Source organism: Choristoneura fumiferana, chromosome 11, assembly GCF_025370935.1.
Source record: "Choristoneura fumiferana chromosome 11, NRCan_CFum_1, whole genome shotgun sequence".
NCBI classification, from domain to species: Eukaryota; Metazoa; Arthropoda; class Insecta; order Lepidoptera; family Tortricidae; genus Choristoneura; species Choristoneura fumiferana.
In genome coordinates this window covers 9,139,946-9,157,973 of record NC_133482.1, presented here as the reverse complement: position 1 = coordinate 9,157,973, position 18,028 = coordinate 9,139,946, and the positions used below count along the sequence as shown (strand labels likewise).

Sequence of the window (18,028 nt, the reverse complement as noted above, 5' to 3'; positions counted from 1 at the left end):
AGTAATACCCAGATACTAAAGTTTAGAGACTGTTGCAGGATAAGTAGCTACCTACAATCGGTGCCCTAAATTATGTATCCGCTTTTTCCGACCGTAGCATAGAAAATTAAATACGAATAAAATCTAACAGCTGCTGAGATGATCAACCAGAATTAATTTAAAAAGTTTCCCACGTACGTAACAACCGAGGCAGCTAATTGGATGTTGAAATAGAGCAATCACAGGTAACAAGTTGGTAGTTCGCAACTTCTTGCCGACCGTGACCAGTACAGTAAGTTATTAACGTCGTTACTATTGTTTAGAGTCTAAACAATAAAGTTTAGAGTTTAACAAAAGACTAGAAAAGAATAGAGTGAATCAACCTTCAGTCAAAAGTTCATAATCGATGTCAGGTTACGTAATACTGAAACAATCGAGGGATGAATATAAAATTCGTATTTCATTAAGGTCTCTATACATACATTACACCGTATCATGCCATGACAGTTATAGGAACGTGTCAGACGAGATGTCAAGCGGAATGTCAAACGCTGCAAGTGGGCATAGTCTTGTCACAATGTGAGTGACAGATGATGATGAAGAGGTAAAGACAGGAGATCTTCAAGAGGTTTATTTGATGTAAGATAGAAGGCACCTGTAACAATACATACAAAAAAAGAACTTAATATAAAAAGTAATAAATTTGGGACGTTGTAAATAAAATAAGTTAAAACGGTTACAAATGTTGTAGGACTTACAATTGTGCCTTCAAGATCCCATAGAGGGTTAAGTAGAACAGGATACAAATGTGTGATGAATCTGGTTATAAAACACTGTAGTTAACTGCACTGTGAAACTGTTATGGTATTATGGTCGAAAAAATATTGATGTCAAAATAATAAAAATATTTAGCACGTCCTTATAGTACGGCTGATGATCGCAGAATGAATTTTGACATAAAAACAAAGTGCTGAATTTGAAAGTACAGTGGATATTCGAAAATTGAGATTTGAATTGAATTTTTAAAACGAACCAAAACATAAAATGAGGAAGAGGTTAACAATCGACAAGGCTTGATCAGCCTTGTTACAGTCTTATACTTTTCGAAACAATTCTTATACAATTCCAGTCATGGTATGATAAGGGTGTAATGTGTAGAAACCTTTACATAGTAAAAAAACAATTTCTTAGGTTTCGTACCTTAGTCTACAAAAATGGAACCCAGTATATTGAGACAACATCTTCAGCTTCTTTTCGTAATTTTCTGTTTAATACTATCGATATTATCGATAGTTTATGCATTATTAGACAACAATAATATCGATACTATCGTAACTATCGATACGCCTATCGATTGCAAACTATCGATTTATCGGCAACACTATTGCTCACCTATGACTGTAAGCCGGATCTGGAAGTTCCTCGTAGGCGAATTTTTGAAGTCAACCCTGCATCGGTAGGTGCCTTCATCATCCAGTTGGACCGAACTAAGTGTTAACGCCGCTGGCCGTGCCACCGTCGCGAAGTAGGCCCGCGGCCCGAAGTTGCCGGGGTCTGACCACTGCAGGGCCTTGTTGAACGAACGGCCTCGGACGTCGAAGCTGAAGAAAAAATACTGTATGAATCCTAAGTACTATTATTATAAAGTGTGTGAGTATGTGTGCCTATGTTCGTAACTCCTTCATGCTAAAACGGTTGGACGGATTTAGACAAAATTTGGTATGTGGCTGGGAATCCGGAATAACACATAGACTACTTTTTATCCCGATATTCTCACAAGATCAAGATAAAATTTTGAAATCTCATCCGCTGGGTATATTGTCATGAAATTTGACACTTTTTATAATACAACGTTAATAAAGGCCATGATGTATTTGTTTCTCAATTCCCACGGGAGTTTAGTAAAATTTCGAAATTTCAATCAACTGAAGAAAGAAAGAAAGAAAGAAAGAAAGAAGACATTTATTCACTTACACAGAAGACACACATATACAGCAAAATTAACACAAATAACATAAAAAATAAAAAAATACAGAAAAACACATGAAAACATTAAATACAATATACACAATGTTGTGTGTCCCCGCGAAAGTGAAACGGTCGCTGACTCAGCATTATGCTGAAGCGTAAACGCCTGCAGCGCTGATTTTCTGCCAGAACCGTCTGTGACTCACGGAACGATACACAAATATAATAAATAAATAAACCACTTATCTATACATACACAAATAAACTTAAGAGAAAAAATAATAATAATAACTATAACAAACCAAGAAATAAATAAATTACAACGAACAATAATTAAAAGAAAGAAGAAAAAATGGATTGTTTAAAAACATCAGGCTGCTGGATCTAAGGATTTATGCGTGCAAAGCCGTGGGTAGACACTAGTAATTATTATACGATAGCGTTTATCCGTGGCTTCCTTCGCGTGAATCATTAGATTATAGCTATTTATTTTGAATTTCCAGAATTCCGCCAAATCCCCGCGGGGATTTTTAAATGTGGTTTTCATTAAATGTCAAATAGTGTATGCATACGCTCGAAAAACATAACCCTACTTCGGACAGTCGGGTAAAAACCATATCCGTGAGTCTTCTCCCGTGAGAATAAGAATTCTACAAGAGTCTCCCAACTAAACGGTTAAGAATTTAGGATTAATTATATCCCAATCCCGTGGGAACGTCGGAGTAAAGAATGGCCAAAGTGTTATGTGCTAGATTGACCTACCTACGTACCAAATTTCACTGGAATCCGTCTAGTTCTTTTAATGTGAAAGGATAACAAACAGACAACTTTCCCAAACATAATATTGGTGGGATTTTCTTGGGAAAATTCTTGCAGCTAAGTTCTTAAAAGCTTTATTATTACTCTAAAAGATAACACTACAAATAGAGCCCGAACAAAATAATGCTTAGCTGATGACCAGACACAAAATACCGCCGCGTCACCCCACTTTGTATTATCATCTTACAAAAATAATGCCTCCTAAAAATAGGGGACGAGTTTTCTTAAAATTGCAAAGTCACGTCAACAAAGACCCTCTCCTATTTGCAACGTAACTAACAGAATCAGCGCCCAGCCGGGTTTAATAAAAGCGCGTAAATTGTCACATGGTCCGCTCCAAAAAATTCATTTTCCCTCAAAAAAAACTGTCAAATTCTAGAATAAAAGAACGACCCGACCCGGTGAAGTTTTTCAATTTCCGGACAGGCAACGTTTTTCTCAATTTTCCGACCTCCTCCTAATTTATACAGCAAGAAGCTTTGAGAGAGATGATTTGATTGTACACCCCTGCTGTTCCCAGGTAAATTTAACAATTTAAGCACGCTTTTTATGACAGTATTATCCCCGCAAAGCGTTCGTTCCTCTGTCGGTTATTGCCTTCGAGATACTTATAATTGCAATTTCACGTAATCGCTGCCTCGGTAAACAGCAGCGCGCAGTCTATGATTTAAATTTTCCGCGGGTGCACACTGTATAAGATTACTCTCACTCAAGCTGTATAACCCAAAGCCGTGGTGGCCTAGTGGTTTGATCTATCGCCTCTCAAGCAGAGGTTCGTGGGTTCAAACCTCGGCCCGCACCTATGGGTTTTTCAAAATTCATGATCGAAATTGCATTTGAAATTTACCATGAGCTTTACAGTGAAGGAAAACATCGTGATGAAACCTGCATACACCTGTGAAGTAATTCAATGGTATATGTGAAGTTCCCAATCCGCACAGAGCCCGCGCGGGAACTACGGCCCAAGCCCTCTCATTCTGAGAGGAGGCCTGTGCCCAGCAGTGGGACGTATATAGGCTGGGATGAAGAAGCTATAACCAAGGCTCATCTAACGTTCCTGAAAAGTAACAACCTGCATATAATCTTCTAACTTTCAAAATCTATGTAAAGCAAGTTTTCAGTTAATTTAATTTGGCCGGAAATTTTCAGATTTGAATTAAGGGAGACTATTCAGTGAAGTACCGTAGCAACTTTAGTATTTTTACCGGTACTTCTCTACCTTGAACCGAAACCCCACTTGTCCTTTATATTTATAATACAGCACACCTTTCTATAATAAACAAGAATACAATATACTTCAAGAAGGTTTCATGTCTCCATGTTTCAAGATATGAAGCAATTCCTTTGAAGCGATAAAGGTAAGTATTTTCCCTTTGTAAATCGCAGAAGGATATTGGCATTGACTTTGTCTTCATTAGACAATGCCTCGGAGCTAAGTGGATTATCGTTGCCGGTTCTTACTCGTTATGGTTTGCGATCTGTTTATCCTTGGGATTATTCGGGGTTAACAATATTTTTTTTAAAAAGACACCACATCTATGCAGATCACGAGGTAAAATTTTAACTACTCTTCTATTTACAGCTTTTGTGAAATTTTGTGAAATGTGGAAAGTTTAGCTTCCGTAAGCAACTTTAGGTGATAAAGTGGGTTGTTACTAAATTAAATTGACTGATAGTAACGCCCGATAAATATAGTTTAATCAGAAGTTTGTATCAGCCAATTTCATTAATTAATCAGCATTTACTTTGAGTAGTACAGAGTTTTTCTGTAAAATGAAAAATCACAACGAGTATAGCAAAGTAAACTGACAAGTAATAATCAAAGTATTTGTCAGCTGTCAATTTACTTTTCTGTGCGTTGCTGGCAATTATAATTATGTTAGAAAGCAAAATCTGAATTTTAGTTTACTAATTAAATTAATGTCATGGTTAAGTTTGTTGCAGAAATACTACATACACTATATGCTAAAAATATAACGATACCTATATTTTTTGGGAATCCCCATAAAATTCCGTAGCTAATTCCTTGAATTTCAATTCAAATGAAAAACTTTATGGTTCACGTGAGCAAAGCTGCAAGAAAAAGCTAGTACACGTAGGCAAAATATAGAAGTAAGTAAAATTTAAAAACATGGCTTCTTCTGACGCAGCCGGGTAAAAACTCCTATGTCGCAACTTTTCTACTGCAGCCAATATTAGTACTAATTGTTCATTAAACGTGTGTAAATTTTCAAGTGAACAAAGCATCTGGAAGTAAGAGAAAACAGATTTAAAATACAGGGTGGGCCCTGTAACAGGAGCAAAAAATTAAAACACAGGTTCTGCTACTCAAATGGAACTACTTTAGTTCTGCAACTTTAAAAAATTAAGTAATTGTATCATTATGTTTATTCCAAACAAATTAAATGGTATATTCAATGTACGGCATCCAATAGCCTAAATGACATCGCCTGTCACGTAACAAAATGCCAGATTTCGCAATTGATTGCTTGTCCAATTAAACTTTAAACTATAATAAAAATCATAATACAAAGTTATTTTCAAAAGTTGTAGAACTAAATTAGCTCAAGATTAAGAGTGGAAGCTGTGGTTTAATTTTTTGCTCCTGTTACAGGGCCCACCTTGTATATTTGTCTACAGTTCAAGTCAGAGTTGTCGCATGTCGGCTTATGGGAAAACTAAATGTATCTATTTAAGATCAACGTTGTTAAGAGTAGTAAGTATAATTCAAGTTTCAAATCTTTCAAGTAAAAATTTACCCACTTCTACTCGTAGTTGGGCATTTTCAGAAAAAAGTGTACCCTGTACTTTTTATTTAAACCTAGCAAATTTTGGGTTATTTCTACTCAGAATCACGAGCACTATCGATTTAGGCAATAAAATAAAAGTGTCCCACTTTTAATAGTCACTTTTATGTCGCAGTTAACCATAAATGTTGTATAGACCGTCACAAAACTGACTAATAAATTTTGTATGGAAAATTAAGGATAATTAAGGCAAAACGGTTAATTTTTTTTTTAACTCCCAGTCATCGGATTGAATGAATTTAGTATGGATGTGTAGAACGAGAGGTAAGAAGTGTAGTATGGGGTATGGTATGAATGAGTGAGAGCGATATCAAGAGATGTGAGTGTATGAGAGTGAAGGAGAAAGAGTTGATAAGGAGCAGTTTCAGTTTATTTTAAATAATAGACCATTGAGATTGCTTAGCGACGGAGGACGAAACACGTTTTATCTTTTTTTTTGGATTTTTAATTGTAGTCTGTTTCACTTTCAAAGTGGTTTCTTCTACAATATATTTATCCCACAGATATGTTGTTTGGATAACATGCAAGTACATTCAACAAAAAGTACAGGCCGCAAAAATGAAACTATAAATAGAACCTCATTTACCTACAAATTAAGCTACTCTCTGTGGTTGAAAAGATTTGAAATTTTGGCGCGTAAGTTGGGTGAGATTGCAAGAAACGTCAATAAGAAGGTCAGTTAGCCAAAAAACTTGCCCAAACAACAACAAGTTATGTAGACTTAATAAAACCTTCACTCGCGAAATAAATCCCTATTACTCAAATGCCCAACAACAATACGAGTACGTCTATTTACTACTATCATCTTATACCTAATTGCTTTTATCTGCGATTTAACAGACCAAAACTCCCGACGAATCTGGTTTCAAGAAGATGCCATTTATAAATTTATTTTAATAAAAATAGATCATTATACAATTCCTTTGTCCGAATCAAACGTCGATTTCCAGCAAGGCACTCGAGTAACGATTTAACAAGTCTAAGGGTGTTCCAATTTTTAAAAAAGATTTCATGACAGGACTTTTGGACAAAAATCTTGAAGCGCGGCGTAACGAGTTCTTGTTGCGCCTTAAGTGTGTTTCAGTGTAGGTGTGTCTCTACCTTAATTGGATCAACGGCGCCAGTCGATTCAGCTTGCTTAATTACTCGTGTCGTACTATTAAGTTGTTCGTCTCGTTTTTAATAGTGTGCGAGTGAGGGATGGAGCTATAAATCGTACGGCAAGGTCTAGCTTGGTTTATCGAATCGGTGTTTCCGTCATCCGTGTAAGGTAGCGCTGAACGGTTCATTAGTCCCGACTTAACGATATTTAAATACGCGTTCATGACGTATTTACACGATAATTACCTTCTTATCTGACAATTTGCGCTGTTCAAGTCTAGCAAAGTAGGCTAATTTCATTACGTTGCATTGAATTAAGCGATTGAACGTAGCGAGATTTAACTTTGCTAGAAACTATTTACAAAAATAATTTTGTGTTTTAGATTTATTTTCTCACTGGCATTAAATGTGAGCTTTATTGTGTTTAGAGAAATGATAGTAAATATAACCGAAAATAAAATTGTTTTGTAACGCAATAAAATTATTAACCTGAGACAAATACTTTACTTATAATTAGATGATTTAGTAGGTACCTATTATTTTTTTAGTTTTTTTTTCGTCAGATAAAACGACAGAAAACTAAGAGTGTGGATATTTTAAACTATTACAAATGGGTATTTTTTATTTCTTTATTTACCGTAAACAAATCAAATTTTATATCGAATAAGTAGCACGCTAGTCTGTGTAATGTAAGTCCAGATTTATGATTTTAATTTTGGATAATGTTCTTAATCAGTCAGTTTAAATTCGTGGCTACATTTCAAACATATATATATATGTTGCCTCGTAGAAACTGTGTTCATTTCTATAAGTACTGAACTATCTAAGATTGAACTAATGACATCTAATAACATCATCGTGATATAGGTATGTACGTCGTACTGCAGGTTTACAGTGCGGATTTTGAACTTCATAATAATATTATATACTATTGAATTTCTTCACCGTATGTGCAGGTTTTCTCACGATGTTTTCCTTCACGGCAAACCTCTGCTTCGACCCTCTACCTGGGAATTGATGTCTAAAGAATGTGAGTTAGAAGTTTTGATATACATATATGCACGTTACCCGTATTAGAAAACTTCAAAAACGGTATTGTTTACATTCAAAGGTACGAGTAAAACAGTGAGCAAAAAAAGGAACGTAACACGCACATTTTTAATTCGTCGTAACATTAAATTTACATGATACTAGATGGCGCTAGACCAGCTACACTTACCTGTAGATTGGCTTCCCTCCGCTCTTTCGAAACCAGAGCACCATGTAGACACGGTCCTCGGCGGCGTCGGGCGCCACGTCGCACGGCAGCGACGCCGTGCGGCCCAGCACCGCGTCCACGTCCACCGTCGACACTGCAATAACAACACCAGTTAGACAAGGTTCACCATCATCACAATCATCATCATCATTCAGTCGTAGGACAAATCCAACTGATAAAAAAGATTTTGATTATGAAACTATACCATGAGACTCGCTCATATTTAATTTTTTATTTATTTATACGACTGGATGGCAAACGAGCAAGTGGGTCTCCTGATGGTAAGAGATCACCACCGCCCATAAACATCTGCAATACCAGAGGTATTGCAGATGCTTTGCCAGCCTAGACGCCTAAGATGGGATTCCTCAAAAAAAGTAACAAAAAAAGTAAAAGTAAAAGCAAAAGTAAAAAATGAAATAAATCCGATAACCCAAGTCTTAAATTGCGTTTAGCTCGACATGTTTCGGGAGAGCAGAGCGGTGGCGCGAAGTGCGCGTGTTGCAGCAGGCACCAAGTCGCATTGCTCAAAGAGGAAGGGCTACGAATTAGCCCGAAATCGTCGAGCTAAACTCGATTTAAGACAATACAATACAACAATACAATACAATTACTCTTTAAGACGTCAGTTATCTGGATTTATTTCATTAAATAAGATTTTGAATGTTTACATTTTAATTAAATATTTGTTGATTTCAGATAACAAATTGAAAAAAAAAATATCACGAATAAAATTTGTTGCCATATTAAAGCATTTTACGTAAATATTTTAGAGTTCTGAAGAAAGTACCTAATGGTCTTATTTTCATTTTTACCGGTTACTTTATTATTACCTATCTTTTAATAAACAATTAATAGTTAACCACAAAATTCTTAAAGTACCAAAAATATATATTTTATTCAAGTAACATTAAATATTCCTTCATTCAGATTTTATCCAGTTCATTATACGATTTAGAGACGGATGACAGTACGGGGTCAGCCATTTGCATTTTAGAATAAATTCAAAAAGGGAGCGTTAAAACAAAATTTATTACGTCCTAGATAAAAAAAGTACCTACATTGCGTTGAAGCATAAGACAGTTTTCTACGGTTTATAATAAAATAAGGAAAGAACTGAAGAAAGGAATCCCCGGTGTAATACATTTATTCATTACGAAAGTAATTTAATAAAAAAAGAACCATGACGTTGGATGAAGCTCTTGGCTCAACTGCCTACAGTTTTAGGGCGGACATTTATCTCGACAGAGTTAATTGGGGCCCTGTTTTCCCTCGATACATATTAATAAATGTCTATGCGAGATGCCAAGGGCTCCCTATTGTTTTTGCCATCGGGATAACGTTTGGATAATTTTTTATTTGAATCTGGCATGTTTATACTTTCCAAGTCCCTAAAAGTCTCAATTTAAGAAAGATACGTATCATTATATTTCCCAATAAACTTATTACGGTGCATTAACCGCAAACAATCATAAAAGCTAGCATGATAAACTACCATTTCCTAATCGACAGCCGAGCACTATCGCAGCAATGAAATGAGGGAAGCATTCTTCCGTAAACGCTCATCGAAGGCACCTACCAGTTTATATAAACAAAAATATTCCTCGCTTCATTCTAAACGTCATACGGAACTGTGGGAAATCGAATAAACCAAGTCAAAACTCAATTTTCGGCAACAAAGGAGCCCCCTAAGCATCAGCATTCAGTAGGAATGCTATTGTGATGTGTTCATTTTGATTTCCTAGCGTCTAGTGAATATAATATCGACTGGCACGGAACTCATTGTCGCGTTTTCGAGAAACACGCTTGTTAACAAGGCGAAAATTCGAGAACAAATTTAAGGTGTTGCCGTTGTCTGTAATCGGAAGCGTTGTAAAAAGAAATATTGTTGTCTTTGGATTCGATCAAACTGAATGCGGGCGGCGGCGCGGTATGGGAGGACGTTGTTTATTGTTCAAGGAATGAACATGTTTGTTTTGTGAAGTACGGTGGAGATAACCGTTACTTTTTGGTTATGATTTGTGTTTTCTTTTCGTGTTAATAAATTCATGAGTTTGTTTGTACTATACTATAATCATTCGAGTTGTTTTAGTTGAAATTACAATACACAGCAAAATTTGTGGGTGGCTCGTAGAATTTATAACTCAAATTTGAGATTTTATGGCATCAGTTGGAATTGCTTATTGCTTACAACACTGTTTATCTAAAAAAAAAAAACTATACCTAAACTAAAAATAAGGCAAACGTCAGTGCTCATCACGCTAATGCTCAATAGACGACACCCTGTTGTCATCTCTATAGCTAACATAAGATTGAAGATGCCAACTATTGGGACAGTGACGAGCACTAGTAGTTTACCTTAGTATTTGCACATATATCATAATCGTTGTCAAAATTACGCTAGAAGTTGCTGTTTTGAGATATCTATCTATCTTGAGCTTCCTGTTAACTGTCGATAATCTATCTATTCTGAAATAAAGCCAATTTTAGGTACAGTAAGTTAATCACAGATACGTACATTTACTATTCACGTTAATAGTGCTCCTTATTACATATTGAGTTTTGGGTGCGGACAGATCGCGTGCGGCCGGTCGTTCTGTTACCGTATCCCTACGGTTGTGTGCACGTTTCATAATGTACAGAACTATTTGGGACGTAGAACTTTTTCGGACTAAATGTCACAAGGTACCTTTTCAATTAAATTTGAAAGCTGCCACGAGCTTTACGGTGAAGGTAAACTTCTTTAGGAAACCTGCACAACCTGCGAAGTAATTTTATGGTGCGTGTGAAGTTCCCCATCCCAAGCCCTCTTATTCTGAGAGGAAGCCTGTGCCCGGCAGTGGGACGTATATAGGCTGGGTAAATAATGATGATGTTGGTTTGGTTTACAACAAAAACGTAGCTGTGAACGGGGAAACCGCCTTCCCTACAAAATTCACGCCGAAAATGTAATGCCAAAGCGACTGGACTCCGTTATTTCAACTAATGTTGTAAATAGATTAACAACACACTATTTACACCGCAGATACCATTGTTTCCGTAACAGTGACAAAATTTTTAATCAACGATGTATAAACAGTCACCCACCTTAACACCCTACAAATAAATATTCTTATACATAATAAGGAGGGTAAACAGTCAACATAAAGCCACATTTACATTTATCTGATACTCGTATGTTGTGTCGTGACGCATCAGAACAGTCGCTATTTAAAACTGTTAAACACAAAGACAATACCAACACACACATAAAACAGCACAATACCTACTATAATTGATTCACAACAGTAAGCGAGGTTTATCAAAAATCTGGAGGTACCGCGACACCGAATGGAAGTCAGGTCACGTTTGTCATACCGCTGGGACTACGGAACCACTGACCGATTTCGGATCTTCACGTGAGATGGATGCGAATACAATAATCGATTTATAGTTATATCGGGATGTCTGTTCGGATTTATTTGATGTTTCATGAGTTTTGGCTTATAATGTGGTCTATTCGATTGTGTATTTTACAAAAAAAAGTCAATGGAAATGGGGTGCCAACATTGTGACGGATAGCAACATTGTTTTGTAATTGTGATTTCGTTTAATCTCTTGATGATTATTAACCAGAAAGACTTTATTATTGTCACGTACTACAGTAGAAGTGGATTGAGCGATTAATATGCTGATAACAGTGTACACACCCTCTTATAGGTGTGGTAGTATTATGTTGGTAATTTTGAGTAGTTACCATGACTACCTCTCGGCTTTGGTACAGTCAAACTGAGACATGAGGTCCTCAGCAATCCGTGCTGCGTGCTATAATCCCTACACCACTGCTGGACAGGAATCTAGACACAAATTTTTCCTATGCATACAAATCTCAGGTTGCTTATTTCTACTATGCTACTTAAGCAGCAGCACTAGCGACATCTAGGTTTCGTCGACAGACGTCACATTCTTTCGGAACTTACCGCTCACCCAGACAAGAGATGTCGCTAGTAAGCAATCAAATTATGATTGTTTTTTTGGAGTCTTTTTGTATTTTTTATTTCAACTTCAAATTTGTTACTTTTACGGGTATCCCGTGAACCCGTATCGATCATGGTTTCACGGGATACCCACAATATCCACTTTTCCTTCTTCTTTTTCTTCCCATTCCTCTCCTATCGGAGGTTGGACAACATAATGGCGAATCTGATTTTGGAGGCCGCTGCACTAAAGAAGGACGTGGTACTGCAGTTGAACCAGTCTCGTAAATTCTTCAGCCACCAGTGTCTTCTTCTTCCCACGCTTTTCTTTCCGGCAATCTTCCCCTGGATAATAAGCTGGAGAACTCTGTGCTTGGCGTTTCACATCACACATGCCCAAAGTAATTCAACTTTCTGTGTTTGATGGTCTTTAGAAGCTTAAGGTACTTGTCCATTCTTTGCAATACTGCCACGTTGGTTACTTTGTCACGTCAGGAAATCCACTTTTCCATGCGACTAGTATGAAAAAGTGGATATATAGTTGGGGACCCGACCGTACAAGTTCATTCTACCCAATGATATAGTTAGATATTTAAATCGTAATTATCTGAATATACCAAATGTTTTACACCAAAAATAATTTAGGTATCTATCATAATCGTTATATCGTTATATCGACCAATAATCTAAAGTTGTTATAGCAACCGTTACGCATCTGATAGTAAGTGCAGGAAGACAAAAATGTAACTCACTATCAACAGCTTATTTACTCTGGTCTACACTTTTATAGCACGAAATTGTACCATTAACTTAAGGTTCTGCCTTTTCGAAGAATTATTGTTTGCAAAAAAATGTATCTTTTCCCAACTCTGAACTTTCTTCGAAACCAATAAATTTTGAAAAGATTTGAAAAGAAAACCCTATATTTGTGGCAAATCTGAAAAATTCTCAATTTCAGATATCCCGCGGAGCGTTAGTCAATACGTCTTACTAGCAAATCGCGTTACGGTGTAATCGCTGATGCGTAAAACGCTGAAATCGTCGAGACGAGGCATGCATTATGATAATTTGTCCCATAACCGGCGGGAGACGGTGCCGCAAAATTTTAACGCTCTATGGTACGTGAGACGCGGCACTTATTAAAAACTGGACAAGAGCGTATCGGAACCCGCAGCTATAGGGTTCTGTCGTCTATCAATTTTGCTGTAATCTATACCTTTATACGAGCAATTCTTGTATATATATTGGGGATCTCGGAAATGGCGATTTTGATAAAATTTGTTTTTCGGGGATGAAAAATCAATCTAGCTTTTTTTTTATTCGACTGGATGGCAAACGAGCAAGTGGGTCTCCTGATGCTAAGAGATCACCACCGCCCATAAACATCTGCAACACCAGGGGTATTGCAGATGCGTTGCCAACTTAGAGGCCTAAGATGGGATACCTCAAGTGCCAGTAATTTCACCGGCTGGAGAGTACTCCACGCCGAAACACAACAGAGCAAGCACTGCTGCTTCACGGCAGGATTAGCGAGCAAGATGGTGGTAGCAATCTGGGCGGACCTTGCACAAGGTCCTATCACCTGCAAACTTGGTCTTATCTCTGCATGGAAAAACGCTTGGTACCGAGTTTTAGTCCAAGCGGAGCTTGGTCGCCCAAATACTTTTCATTAACAGTTCTAATTTGATTTTGATTTCAAGTCTGGACTGGTGTTTTGTAATCTAAGGGGACGTTTTACCATCCATTGATTAATTTTAAGTGATCCGTCAAATAAATTGTTATAGATCGACGCATGCTTGATTGTGGATGTCTAACAATAACTTTACAACCTTTGTTGATGATGTATCAAAGTCAAAGAAGAGTTTATTATTTTTATTTTTAAATACTAATCGCTTTTTATTCGGTTTGTTGCATTTCTGTAACAGAATTATCAATGCACGCACCAAAAAAAGCCAATGAATAAAATAACAACTTACTTATAAGTTATAAGGTACGGTCGAGGAAAAAGAATCACGTACCAGGGTGAAACCTTTTCTTAATCAATTCCGCTATGATTTCTTTGACAAATGTATGAGATGTAAACAAACATGACATTAACTAATAGGTACGTACTCGTAGCATTAATAGTTTCGACTATACACTCCTTGCTGTATTTACAACGAAATAAACACAATAATAAACATAGAGATTTATGTAGAAGGGCGAACCTTTTCAGGGATACCGGTTAACTTTTGAGTGGATGAGAGGAGCAGCTTGTTAATATCGTCTCCCGAATTAGTCATTAAAAGTATGATTTTATGGGGAACAAATCCACTAAAAGTTGGGAGTTGTGTCAGCTTTAAGGCAATTCCTTCATGGCTCATCTCCTAAACATGTTAATAATATACATTGCAAACATTTTTCTAATTGTATATAGGTATCACTGATGTCTCCTGCGTTACGGGGCAAAAAAATATTCACTTAAAATTGATTGCCCCTTAAGCAGATAGAAAGACATGACATTATAACAATCCTGGTTGGCCACGGAACCCAGAACAGCAACTCATAAATTTTACTCCTGCAAATCAGGCCTTAAAAATACCAGCCGTTTTTAAATAAAATTGACGCGTGCTACGCTTCGCAAAGAATTCGATAATGTAGGCGGGACTTGTCTCCCAGAATAAGGGGCCAATTTAATAATTATTTCCAGATTGTGGGAAAATGCGTCAGGGAATATCGTCATTAAATAAATTTCATCGAAAACTTCACAGAAATACGATTCTGGTGAATTTTAAAAATAGAAATTATGAGATTCGTATAATTTGAAATGTGGAATGATAAGTTTTATTGATTGAAGTTAGTACGTTCACCCGCGACTCCGTTTCCGTGAGTCATATAGATCTGGACCCTTATAGTTAGATAGATAAAAAACTTTATTCACAAACGCCATGACAATTGTACAAAAAAAAACAATTCAACTTTCAACCTTATGAACTTAGTTCGTCGACATAGCTCAGAGAATTAATAAGTTGAAGTGGTAAAGCTCGCGGTAAATTTTTAATTAAAGTAGGTACGCACATGATTCCGAATAACTTAGAAGTGCGACCTTGGATTTGAACCCACAATCCTCTGCTTGAGATGCTATAGGTCAAACTACTAAGACACCACAGTGTTTAATACCTAATTTAATTTGTTTACCTTACGCAAACGTTGGTGCTTGTTAACACACAGAGAAACTTTCTAAAATATTCAGTATTAGGGAGTTTTCAAGTTATTTTGTGTAATTTAGTACCGCTGACTTCCCGTGCCTATCCTCAGGGCTCCAAAACTTGTTGTTCAAACTTTTCAACTCATATTTTTCGCCTGTTATTGCTGCTCTTCTCAAATTGTCTTAATTTTAACAACTTTGTCCATTCACGGCGTCTTGTGAACTAAAAACATTTGAGTAGATTAGATATGATTATTATTCTTTTAGGGTTTCTACTTCTGCATTAAATAATCTTCATCGTCATCCCATTGCTCGGCACAGGATGCCTCTCAGAATGAGAGGGTCTTTGGCCATAGTTCCCTCGTGGGCCCAGTGCAGATTGCGAACTTCACACACACATTGATTTTTTGTTTACGCAAGTTTCCACATGATTTCTTCCTTCATCTGAACGCTTGTGGTAAATTTCAATTTTAAAATTGCACATGAATTTCAAAAAGTTCAGAGGTGTGAGCCGATACGTTAGGAACTTTGATATACTTTCGTATTGTTTTTTTTATTAATATAATTTTCCTAGCAATTATAATGATAAACAGATCTAAAACACTAAGTATAACTATTGTTTAAATCTGCAAGACACTGAAATCCAAGCTGAATACAACACTAGTTTTACAATTCACAGCGAAAACAGTAACATTACCAACAATTTGCATAAAAGCAATAACCATTTATTTTCAAAGCATTTTTCAACATAAATGTATTCAGAACACTAATTTATGAAATTGAAATTATTCGTAAGCCAATCCCTGCTTCCTAAAAACTTGCGTGACTCCATTTTATATCAATACGTTTAACTACCACCTTGTGTTACTTTATTGCACCAAAATTGTATAACTTGCGATACCTTCTTAGTGATAAGTTTTAATCACAGCATATGTGATGTTGTTATCAACTTCACACACACCGTGGTTATTTAATTAAAAGATAATAGAAAGGTGAAAAAAATAACTATAACACACATGAAGCCGTGACAGTAATGATTATATTATTTATCTATAGTTTTGATATTTATTTATAGCTTTTCGATAGTTTTCTATAGCTTTATTATTTTGAGTTAATAAATTTATTTTGACTGCCGTGACATTCAATGGTTGCACTATTATTTTTGGTGTGTTTTATGATAAATTCAACTGTTCTAGCTGTAGGTGATTTTGCATGCCAGATAATGGTGAAATCTGTGTTTCAGAATAATAAACGCAGACCATCATTTTGTACCACATTGAATAAGCAGAATGAATAAATGGCTTTAACTTTAACTTACCATTACGTTTAAATATAATAAATTCACAATTTACATAATGCTCATGTACCATCAGCCAAATATGTTCTACCACCCTAAAGTTGATAATCGTTTGCATGTCATAACGTGTCTGTCAATTTGAAAGTTCGACTTTAGCGACATATTAATTTGATAGGAACTTGTTTGAAAATTGGTAGACCACTTAATTTGGCTGATAACACCTCGCTCTATAAAGTCGTATCTTAAAATTTTATTCGTCCACTGGACTTTAGGACGTCCACTGTTAAACATAGACCTCCACCATAGACCTCAAGTTGCTTCGGTTGACAGCGGCTTGCATCCAATATTTTAAAAGTTACTATCTTTAAAACCGATTAGTTAAGTGCGAGTTGAACTCTCACACAAATGGTTGCGATTTAAAATCCAGGAAATACTCGTAATAATAATTTTGTTTTGTTTTTTTAATTCCATAAAAATGAAATTCCATAAATTTTTGGGTTTGGGTTTAGCGATTTTCATAATTTTTCACTTAAGTACTTGTACTCGTATTGCAAAGCGTTAATTTTCGCCAAAAAACTTAATTTTACACTGTTCTAAGCAACCATAGCTCTATTTTGTATCAATATTTCAAATTGACATCTACACATATTCCTAAGAAAAATAATCTTGACAGACAGACGATAAACATACAGACGGACTACAAAGTAATCCCATGAGAGTACCGTATTCTTATTGAGGCACGGAATTCTAAAAATAAAACAAATAGGTACCTCTGTTAAAATTATAATCATGAATTAATATGCGCTAGGAAGAAATATGCGGAATACGCCTCTCATAATACGGACAACAGTTTATTAATTCCAATGTGACTTTCATTCATCATCATTTTAATATTTACACATTTTTTCAATGTATCCGTTTTAGATATTTGTTCGGTAAAGTCTATTTTTCAACACATCGAGTCCAAGACGTGATAAAAAAGCGCTCACGGTCGCCTTCTAAAGAATTTTCTTGCATAAAACAAATACTTAACCTCCGTGTACCTCCGTCACTTTAAAATCACTCTTCAACCACGACCCTTACTCTAGACGTCGATGGCGTGGCGTGACTTCACGTACTTTACCCTCGGATGTGGGTACCGAAATAGTACCATTATGTTTATGGCACTTTTATTGAGTCGGCTACCTGCGATTTCTAGTACGGCGTATTAAATTTTAGTAAGGTATCAAATTATTCGATTTCGCTAAGGACAAGGATTCTATTGTACTCCCCAATAGACCCAGGCAGTAAAAGGTAATGAAGTCTATATTTATTGTTTCGAGAATAAACATTCATATGACTAAGATTACTTAGTAAAATAGGCTACTGTAAATATGTACACTACTAGAATGATAAAAGGAACTTACTCGTAAGCATAGGTATGCCTGACAAAGATAAACAAACAGTAGTAAACAAAGTTTAAGTGATACAACACAACAAGCCGAATAATAGCTCATACCTTTGCATGAAAGTTCCTGATTTGCAGACTTTCTTTTGTCTAAGCGAGTATGCTTTTGTTTTAAAAATAAATAACATGAGATCTCGTGGTTTGCAGACGTGCTTGCAAAGCTAAACAGCGCCACCCCGTTGTTGACAAATGTAGGACTACTAGTGTCT

General features: G+C 36.1%; 1 protein-coding gene across 3 annotated transcripts in view; it reads right to left on the bottom strand.

Annotated features, from left to right (window-relative positions):
- The window catches only part of LOC141432705 (neural cell adhesion molecule 1-like), a 202,956-nt gene that overhangs the window by 77,279 nt on the left and 107,649 nt on the right, over positions 1-18,028 (bottom strand). For all 3 annotated transcript variants that reach the window (XM_074094438.1, XM_074094436.1, XM_074094437.1), the window contains exons 3-4: positions 7,894-8,026; positions 1,372-1,580 (exon numbers count right to left, since the gene is read on the bottom strand). In XM_074094438.1, coding sequence (XP_073950539.1) covers positions 1,372-1,580; positions 7,894-8,026 — 342 coding nt within the window. The remainder of the gene's footprint in view (positions 1-1,371; positions 1,581-7,893; positions 8,027-18,028) is intronic.